Source organism: Pongo pygmaeus, chromosome 22 (genome assembly GCF_028885625.2).
Source record: "Pongo pygmaeus isolate AG05252 chromosome 22, NHGRI_mPonPyg2-v2.0_pri, whole genome shotgun sequence".
NCBI classification, from domain to species: domain Eukaryota; kingdom Metazoa; phylum Chordata; class Mammalia; order Primates; family Hominidae; genus Pongo; species Pongo pygmaeus.
The window spans coordinates 54,427,876-54,438,531 of NC_072395.2; the positions used below are offsets into that span (position 1 = coordinate 54,427,876).

General features: G+C 52.0%; 1 protein-coding gene across 3 annotated transcripts in view; it reads right to left on the minus strand.

The window, feature by feature from the left end:
- TMPRSS2 (transmembrane serine protease 2) overlaps positions 1-10,027 on the minus strand; it is a 43,785-nt gene extending 33,758 nt beyond the window's left edge. For 2 of the 3 annotated variants that reach the window (XM_054468931.2, XM_054468933.2), the window contains exons 1-2: positions 9,944-10,027; positions 111-181 (exon numbers count right to left, since the gene is read on the minus strand). In XM_054468931.2, coding sequence (XP_054324906.1) covers positions 111-125 — 15 coding nt within the window. In that variant the 5' untranslated portion in view covers positions 126-181; positions 9,944-10,027. Of the gene's footprint in view, positions 1-110; positions 182-9,812; positions 9,912-9,943 lie in introns of those variants that run through there. The other variant, XM_063659629.1, reaches the window with a different exon arrangement.
- Positions 10,028-10,656: the final 629 nt, after the last annotated feature.

The following is a 10,656-nucleotide window of genomic DNA, read 5'->3' on the forward strand; positions in this document are numbered from 1 at the left end:
AGCATTCCCTACAAATAGCCCTTGCAATTGCTGACCCCAAACAATGTTGGGAGTAACAGAATGACAAAGGAACAAAGAAAAGGTCAGGAAGGTAATAATTAACCACTTACTGAGTTCAAAGCCATCTTGCTTTTATCAACAGCATCGAGTAATGATAGGTATCTGGAATGTTCAATATGACCTAGAAGAAAGAATTACAGGACTGTAATATTTAGTTAGTTTTTAGAAGATAAATCTGGAAAGAACTAGAAGAATCTCTAGATGAAGGTTACCTACAACAAAGACCAGTGTTGCCTGCTGACCTTTGGCCTGCCTCTTCACCACTGCTTCCCCACATCCCTCCATATTTAAGGACTTTGGGACCCACTTATACCTTAGAGGTTACAGCAGAAGCACTCTCCTCTGAGATCAGAGTGGGTAGGAGGATGGGGTGCAATTGTAAGTGCTGCGGCCAGGACAGCCTGACCAGAAAGAAGAAGGAACACACTCAGTGACTCAAACATCCATCGGGAAGGGCTCTCAGGGGACTGCCTGGGGCTCAAGGCCACCCACAACTCCACTGCCACTAAGCCCAGGCATCCTGCTGGAATTAACCCAGTTCTAACCAGGCAGCTGTGATATCCCCTATACGGAACATCTACTCAAGGGAGACTGCATGGGATAAAACACTGAAGAAACACAACAAGGTAACTAAACCCATCAAGGTCGGCAGAGGTTAAGGACAAGATAGGCCCAGGAGGGAAAGACCTGGGCCAGTTCCTGGCAACACAGCTCCCTGGAAGTGTTGATGGGTGAGTTACTGAACCTTGTTGAAATCTCAGGGTCCTCATGGGAAAACGGACAAGGCAATCACCACCATTGTGTTAAGCTGAGGGTTCCCGGAGAGTGGGGAAGGAGTGCCTCACAGTACCAGGAACTGAGGAAGAGCGGGTGTAATCAGACCGTCTTTCCCCGAGAACGTCCACAGGCACTGCCAGTAGCCACCCACCGCCCAGCGGGTGGTCCAGGGCTCAGCACCAGATACAGCTCATGGTTGACTTTTTAAAGCAGGCCATGTGGGCCCTCTCAATTTTTAATAGATACATACATTTAAAATAATCCATAAAACACGTCCACAGTCACTCAATTTTCTACCCCAAACCCAAAAAAGAAAGAAATTCAGAGCCAACCATTTTGACTATTGCTAAGATTAGCAGTAATGAAAAGAAAGCTGTGGGCCATTTCGTTTGTTGTCCTTTGTGAACAGTTAACAATGATAGATAGAGATACCATCAACACGAAATGCTTTATAGTAAAGCCACATTCTGACATCATTCTCCATGGACAAAGATTCTTTGCTTGATCAAACTTATATCCAGATCCTGAACTTTCTAGGCCATCTGTGCATTTCCTTGTAAAATCCGGTTTTAGCAAAAAACCTTGCTCAGTCAGCTTAGCCAGAACCTCCCACCCTCGGTATCTGATCACTCTGGATATCTGATCGGGTTCCTCAGCCTCCACCGTGCCACAGGTGATGTCTGATCACCCAGCCTGTCTTCAGCAAGAATCCTGTTTGGTTGGTTTAGCCAGAATCCCCCTTACCCTTGATGTTTTCTCTTAGTGATTTTTCTACCCACCAACCCCACCCTGATCCTTGGTTATAAATTAACTCCCACTTGCCCATACTGTACTCAAGTGGATCCCAGTCTCTTTTTCCCACTGCAAAATCTGCTGGCTGTGGTCCCTGTACCTGTCTCCGTGGTCCTGAATAAAGTTCACCTCACCATCTTTAACAAGTGTCGTTGGACGATTTTTTTTCTTTAACATGCACTTCTTGAGCAAATAAAGGGCTTTTTTCCACCGCTTCCCACTTGGCTTTAAATGACCAAAGAATATTTTAAGAAACGGGGTTCAAGATTATCCATCCACAAGACCGTGTTCCCAATGAGGGAACAAGAACCTGGAGGAGGCTCTGGGCTTTGGAGCTGGCCAGACCAGGGTCCACTGCCTGTGACATGCCCACAGAAGGATATTTCCCACCTGCTGGCACAAAGCAGGTGCTCAAACAGCAGCAGGCAGCACTGGGCAGTGGTTCAGCCCCTGACCTCTGAGACTAGACTCTAGATCCAAACTCAGGCACAGCCGCTCACTATCCATGACCTGGAGGAAGCTATCAAAGGTTCTGTGCCTCAGTTTCCCCATCTGCAAATGCAGATAGTAGTAACACCTACCTCCAGGGCATTCAGTGAGTTAATACTAATGAAGTGCTTCATGCTTAGCATAAAATGAATGCTATATAACTTTCCGTTAAATAAGAGGAATTATAAAGCTGATAAACATTTAACGACCTGCTGAAGGAAAAGAGGGCTGTCTTGATTTGCAGGTTTGCCTTCGGTAAGTATTCCCAGGCTACCAACATGAAGCCCACCACGGAGCCAAGTAGAGTGGGGCCAACTTCAGCACACCATTGCTTTCCTGTGTCCTAAGCAGAACTAGTTGCTGAATCATTAAACTATAAAACCCCAACAGCCTGCCATGAATGAAAATGAGTATATGGCTTTTTAGTCTCGAGAAACCTCACCAAACAGGTTACGACAAACATACACTGATCATTTATTTACTCTTCACGTACAGATAAAAATATAAGAACCAGGTCATGTCATAGCTTTGGGATTTTTTCTAGGATTAAAACTAAAGTTCACACCTTCCTGGGTATGAGGAAAGGAAAGTGACTAATATACAGGTGGGAAGGATCACCATTTAAAATGTATCGAAAACGTTTTAGCCTTTAGTCACATCTTAATAAACCTTGCCTATGTCTGCTTTGTGAAGAGAGAGGATCCTCAGGCCTGACAACACAATAAATCCCGCATTCTTGTCTCATAAGCAGCAAAGAACTCAGTACCGTCTAAGATTGCTTTCAAAGAGTCCTGCCTAACCAAACACATTCTCACGCCTCTGGTTTCTCGGCTCTCGTATCTCCCCAGTTACAGGTTTGGTTGAAGTTTCAGGAAGTGAAAATCTGATCCCACTGGCGGCTCTCCCAGCTCAGAAGCCCTCTGAAAGGAGTGAAGAATCAATACTCAAAACCCACACTTGCTATTCACTCACGATCCCTGACAAGGAAGCCAGGGAAGGAGCACCGGGAGCCACCACCATTAATTGTCAAATAAAAGCCACGGGACCCAGAGGCAGTCACAGGATAATCCTATCTCTTCCAGCAATCAGAACATGATAAACAAAAATATTCAGTGTGCCCAAATCAGCTACCACGGACTTTGGAATGGAAGACCAGAGTGATGCTGCCAATAACATTCTCCAGCTGGGCCGGGCGCGGTGGCTCACGCCTATAATCCCAGCACTTTAGGAGGTCAAGGCGGGCAGATCACCTGAGGTCAGGAGTTCAAGACCGGCCTGGCCAACATGGTGAAACCCCATCTCTACTAAAAATACAAAAAGTAGCTGGGTGTGGTGGCGGGTGCTTGTAGTCCCAGCTACTTGGGAGGCTGAGGCAGGAGAATCACTTGAACCTGGGAGGCAGAGGTTGCAGTCAGCCAAGATTAGGCCACTGCATTCCAGCCTGGGTGACAGAGAGAGACTCTGTCTCAAAAAAACAAAAACAAAAACAAACAAAAACAAACAACAACAACAACAACAACAAAAACATTCTCCAGCTGAAAATAAAACAAGGGGGGGAATGTCCCGCTCTGACATTAGATCTGCAAGGGGAAGCACTGCTGTCCCAAAAAGACCAGGGAATCACACTCAGTCCTGTTCATCTTCAAAACAGGCATTTCCTCATTCACACAAGCTTGTACATCTCATTAACTCGTTTCTGAAAGGAGCAAGATGTAACGTAGATGGCGAGAGACAATGCTGTTTAGCGAATGCTTGCTCCTGTCATTTAAAGGACCGGGATGATGTCTCTCAATTCTGGAAAGCCAACCATCATGAGCACTCGGGGAAATTTTCCTTTAAGTGCAAAAGAGCAACAGTGGATGGCACTCAGTCTCCATTCCTGGCTGGCAGGGAGCTCCTCCTTCAATACAGACAGTGTCAGCCACTTGAATCTCACAATGGCACGCAGCTGTCCTCGCACTGTTTTGGTCCATCCTGGACTGAGAGCTGAGTCAGCCCATGAGTCACCTGCCTGACCACCATGCAGCAGGACGATGCTGTGGCATCGTATCCGCATCCCATGACGCGATGAAGTTACTGCCAAAACAAGAATCTTTTCTCCTAGTTTCTCTCCTCTGGAGATCTCAGGACACGTTTACTGGAGACTTACTTTCCAAACAACCAAGCCAACGCGAATGAAGTTAGGCTCGTAGACACTGACTCCCACCCAAGATCCAGGGGTATTCTCTGCAATGAAGTCTCCACTGACCTCACTGTGCACCACTGTGCACACACCTGCTCCTTCTCGAAGCCCCCATGTGTGACTGGTACAGTTCGAGTTGCTGGAGGTGTGAGAGGGAACAGACAGCCTCAGACTCAGTGCCCCTTCTTCAAACTCCAGACAGCACTACCACCATCCACGGACACATCCCAGCCAATGACCAAATCATCAAAAAGAGCCCTTTATGCCAAAATAACCGCACTAACATCACATTATACAACGAGATGTTCTATCCTCTTAAGGATAGAATGCATGACTAAATGAAAGTTAGCCAACAGTGGATTTCAGTGGCTGTTCAGCAGAAACTTGTTTATGTATAATCAGGTAAATTGCATACACAATGATTGGCACAAGAGTTCTACTGAGAGAGAAAGGTTGAGCGAGAAACAGAAAGATCACCTCAGGAGAGGTATTGCCTGCATCATCCAAGTTTCTTTTCCTGTAAACGACTCATTACCACCTGTACCCCAAAAACTATTGGGGAAAAAATTAATAAGCATGTTTGGCAAAGTTGAGGGATACAAGATCAATATAAAAATTTATGTGTTTTTATATACCAACAGCAGATGATCGGAAATGTAAATTTGAAATACAATGCAATTTGCAGGAAAAAAAATATATTTTTTGAGTTCCAAAGGCCAAATGAGTAAGATGAAATTTAGCAGAGGGCGATGAGATGCCCACACCCAGACAACACCAGCAGCCCAAGTCAGGACAGTGGGTGACCTCCCAGGAGTCCAGGTGCCCCAAGCTGAGTGCAACTTGGCATGACAGGCAGGAGGGCGGCAGAGGCCCTCAAGTCACTCCAGGCGGAGACTTCAACACCACACACAAGCCACTGGCTAAGGTTTAAAGAACTTGTCCAAGTCAATCTGTAAAATGGGGATGATACAGAAATAGGGTTGTTGCAGGGATTAAGTGAGAAAGCAAGGCCGTAGCTCAGCGCCCAACCCATCATGAGCACTCAATAATAACATAATGATGGCAGATAAGGTTTATCTTCCAACACCTAAAAGCCGGCTACATGGAAAAGGAATTCTATTTATTTTGCATACATCCAAAGGACAATACCAGAATCATGATCAGAATTTCCAGAAGAGCAGGCTTGGATTCTATCTGGGGAAATCAAGATTCCAACAATTAGAAAGTTCACATATGGCCTGGAGCTACCTTAGAATGTACCAGATTCCTCAAACCTAAAAATGTATGTTTCAAGACTGGAGGATCATTTCTCCAACATATTCCAGAACAGAATTAGGCTTGAGCATCAAGACCAGACATGGTGATCTTTCAATATTACTCCCAACTCCTTATAAATGCATCATTACCAGTGAACTTGAAAATGTCAGCAAATTCTCTGTTATCAGAATCTTGCACAAAGAACTCCAAGCCCATCATCCCTAGAAAGCATGGTCTCCCATGACCCCTGGGCTATACTGCAGTGGGGTCAAGCTGAGTGCCCTGCCAGGACAGCCCCTTGGAAAGCAATGGCCTTAAAGGGAATTTGACACTGCATTGTGCACCTCGTACAAACAAGCAATAATAAAAAGCCTCAGCTTAGTTCCATCTGCCAAGTCAGACCTCACTTGAAAATATTTTTCTAACAAATCCAATCGTCACAGCCTCTCATTCTGAGTCCCACTTGACAGCCCCGATTTTTCCACCTGGTCTGCCCTTGAGTGAACTTCCAGACTTCTGCTGCCACAACCACAAGCCAAGGTGCCCTTCAAACACTTCCTGCTTTCTTGCCACAACCCTGTGCCCTAAACTCCTCCTGCCCTCCTGCCATGGATGCCCAATGGATCAGTGCTGTCCACACGTAGATGTCAGAGCCCTCACCTCCCTCTCCCGGACTCACGTCCAGGAGGATGAAAAGCCTATCTTTGAGTTTCCTGCCCTCTCAAACTTCACTCTGTTTACAACAAAAGTAACTACCCACACCCCTGCCGGAAAACCAGCCTCGACTCCCAACCAGCGCATTTCCACTCATTCAGTTCCTCTCTCCCGACCATTGCTCAGCGACTAGGAATAACCAAGTCCCAGGTCAGGCTCTGCCTCCTCCTGGAGCCCAGCCTCTGTTCTAGGTCATCCTGAAGAGCTGCCTGTGTGCTCAACCAAGCTGCTACCCTGTCACAGATCCCCCTTTTCCTCCTCCTTAGGTGTCCACAGGCTAGGTGGGGCCAGGGTGGTGAATGGCCATGGGGACATCATAAGCCCCCTCCTTCACACCCAGGCCCATACCCCTGGTGCTTGCAAGTCAGGGCTTCCCAAATCACCCTTAGGGCCAGGAGGGGCCCCACAAAGGCTGACTCCTTACAGGCCTCAGCTCTCAACATAATGCTCCTGCACCCCAATCCTGAGGCCACGCAGTGTATCCCATATTGGAGGATCCCCTGGCAGGTGTCCTGGAAAGTAAGGAGGGGTGGGGAAGAGTAGCAAAGACCTGGTGACTGTGGGATGAGGGACACTCAGGGAGTGCAGAGCAGGAGGGACCAGAGAGCAGAAATGCACCTGGGCCTTCAATGCTCCTGGGCTCTCTGGCTCCCCGCAGGGAGCTCTCCCTGGCCTCACTCTCCCCATTAGCAAGGCCACCTTCCAAGTCTTCAGCAACCAAAACCGAACAAGCACTCCCTTGACCATTCACCTTTCCTTTCTACCTCAATGTCCAAGGCTTAGATCTGATCAGTGCTCCCCAAACCCAGAATTTTCAAAAGGGCTTAGAAAAAAAATAAATAAATAAGATGCCTGGGCCCCATTCTCAGAGTCTGATGCAATAATTGGGACCAAGGCAATGATCCCATATTATTACGAAGATCCCATAGGGAATCTTGCCACAGATTCAGGTGGAAAAGAATAAGAGTTATCAGCCAGACTTCTGGTTTACATTTCCTGGTAGGGGGACAACACACTCCAATGATGATGATGGTGGTGGTGGTTACTGGCATAAGGTACTGCATGCATCTACCTTTTCACCTACGGGACATTTGCACCAGAGTCTTGTCACTCAATGCCTCCATGGCCTAGGAGGTCAGCCCTCCGCAGGTCCCCTTTCAGAGTTCCAGGCACTCTGGCCATGTCATACTGCTAGAGGGGGCAGCACGGAGCCCAGGTGGGGCTGTGGGCAGGAGCTGCACTCTTTCAGGTCAGGGAGAACCAGAGCCTGGGCCAGGAACAAGCCCTTTTCAATCAGGATTCTGGGCGCCTTGTTTCCAGCTTCCTTCCCTCCTTTCCTCCACTTGCTGGTAACTTTCCAACATCCTGGAGGGAGAACCCAGGGAAGGAGCAAAAGCAATCGATACAGTGCCGATTGTCACTAAAGCCCCTTCTAAGCATCCTGTGTCTCCAACTCAGAGCCCGACACTGGAAGCACTGACCTATGGAGCCAGACAGGCCATGTTTATCCCCAGTTCTGCCCCTTACAGGTTACAAGACCTTGGACAAGCTACCCAACCTTTCTTCCCCAGTTTCCTTACAATTGAGTTAAGTATATTATAAAGGGTTTGCAATGATGCCTGGCTGAAAAAAGTGCCACATCAATGTCTGTGGTTATTATTATAATGCCAGTGCAGCCAGATATACTCCTACAATTAAGGTGACTTGAGTTCAAGATACAGCGGCCAACGGTGCCAGGCAGGCCAGCACCTAGCAACATGGGAGGCCCTGCCTGAGGCTCCAGCAACAGCACAAGCTTGTTGTCAGAAGGTTGTCCTTGGCTGGTGGGAATAAGGGAAGCTGCTGGGGACCAAACAAATGTCCAAGCAGAGAATAAAAGCCCAGCCAGCTCACCAGTTGATAATTAAAAATAACCAGAGGCCGAGGTGTAGATGGCCGTCTCCAGGCAGAGGTCTCAGCCGGTAGGATGCACCCCGAACTCTCCAGCCTAGTGTGTCCTTATCTGAGGGTGTTGCTAGGTTTCATTCTAATCTCATCTGTCCAGTAGTTCTGCAGCAGAGCAGGGCAGGTCCCACTTCTTCAAAAGCACTCAGTAAAGGTGGGGAAGTCCTGAGCAACCTCCAGTGACTTTCTGGGGGAGCTCCTGGTTACCTGGCCCACCAGGCCCTCCCTTCACAGCAGCAGCTAAGGAGCCAGGACTGACTTAGATACTTGCGTCCCCAAGGCCCTTTGCGCTGGTAAACTCTCCCTGCCACTCTCCCAACCCCCATCCTTCCTGCAGGGGAGGCTGGCTCCATCCCCACTTCCTGGAGTACCTTCCCAGATCTCCTGGGACAGGTCAACAACCTTAGTCTCACTTTAGGTTTTCCAAACGCCTTGTAACTGGGCTGCGTAGCCTTTGTAATTTTCCATGATTCGGGAGGTTCTCGCGGCTGGGAGCTCCGTGAGGTCAGGCATTGCCTTGGGCGCGATGCGCTCATCTTTCCCACGGGACCACTGCACAGGTTCGCACGGAGGGGAGGGCTGCGCAGCCTCGAAGCCGAGCCCTGGGTGCTCCCTGCCCACAGGGCTCACCTTGGGCCGCCGTGCTATCCTTTCCTTCCCAAACAAGCCACCAGGATTCCTCGTGACCAGGCCTGCCACTAGGGCGTTCTGAACAGGATTCAGGGCCACCGCGCTGTGCCCTACGGCGGAGCGGGCGAAGGCCCTCCTCTGCCACAAGGGCTCAGGGCTCTCGGCGCACAAACTTTCTGGACGTGGGGCAGTTTTTCAGCTGGACCCGTGCTCGAGCAGAGCGCCCACTGCCAGACTGGAGCACCTGACCACTCAGGGTGCCACTGTGCCGAGCCGGGCAGGACAGGATGAGGTGGACCGAAGCGCCCAGGTGCCCCGCCTTCCCCCCAACCCGGCACCGAGCGCAAGTGGAGGAGCCAGACCGGCTCCTCCCGGGCGGGTTCCTGCCGGTGCCGGGTGTCCAGGCGGCCCCGGCCCTGATCGCCGCCAGCGGGTCGCCGCAACGGGGCCTGAGTCGCGAGCAGTCCCTCCCCGGGACTGACGGGACGTTTGCACCTCGCCCGGGGGCCCTCCAGGAGCCTGGCCCAGCGGTCCCCGCCGCGCCGCCCGTATCGTTCCCGGCATCTCAGCGAGTTTCCAGTTTCTCCCTACCTCTTAGGGAACCAAGAAGCAGAAGGAGTTCAGGTAACACTGCGGGACTGCAGAGATTTCCCCCAAACAAAGAAGCCAACCGACAGCACTCCCAGTCCTCGTCCCCAAAGAGAAAAGGCGCACCGGTGCTCCCAGGCAGGGGCCGTGGAGGGCAGGCGGACTAGGAGCCAGCTTCGGGGACCCCGGGGGACTCTCTTCCACCAACTGGCTAGGGACTCGCAGGACCACCTGCCCCAACGTCGCGACGCCAAGCCAACAGGGGCGGCCAGGGCTCTCCGCAGTGCGCAAGGGGTCCCAGGAGCCCAGCACTCTCCCAGCACCCCCGGAAGGCGCCCTGCCCGGCTGGCCCCAGCGCTCGACCCTCGGGCGCACTCACCTGCCGCGCCGCGCTCCTCACACCCGCTTTCACCTCCGGGCGGGGCAGGGGGCATCGGTGGGTCCCAGGCGCCCAGGTTCCCCTCCCCAGCCCGGACCCCAAGCCGGGACCCTGGTACCGGCGCCGCTCACCTGCCGCGCTCCAGGCGGCGCTCCCCGCCCCTCGCCCTCGTCCTCCGCCTCCTGCTTAGCTCGCGCCTACTCGGCCCGGCCGGCCCTGGCTCTCGCTTTAATCTCAGGAGGCGGTGTCCCAGGGCCCAGGGCGACACCCCCAAGCGGGTCGCGGGTCACCCTGGGCGGGCGGGGGCGGGGGCGGTGGGAGGAGGCGTTTCCCAAGGGGAGCCCGGGACTGGTTCCCTGCCTGGCTCAACCCCGGCTGCGGCGGAACCCACAAGGGACTCTGGGGCGCTTCCCGGGCCGGGCCCCAGCGGCCAGCCTGCCCCTCTCCGGTCCGCGGCGCAGCGCTGCCCGAGGGCTCGAGTTTGGGTTAAGGAAGGGGATTCTGGGGAGCGCTCCTCGAGTCCTGGGTGAGCCCCCGGAGCTGCTACCTCACGAGCTCCTGCAGGCGGCCGGCCCCGTCTTGGCCTCCGGGGAACCCACTGTGGCTTCTGTGCAAGGACCCAGGAGTCGGCCTTGGGGAACCGCTGGCCCAAGCACGAGTGGCGGGGACACAGCGCCGGGCGCTCAAGACCCTCCCCAGTCCGCCTAGGCTGGCCTTTCTTGGCCCCCACCAGCGTCCTGTGGAAAGGGCTCCCCAGGATGGTCTCAGGTCTCTCGGTACCACCAGCCAGGGCGGGAGTGAGGAAGCGGTGGGACACACCTCAGCCAGGAAGACGTGGCTGTTC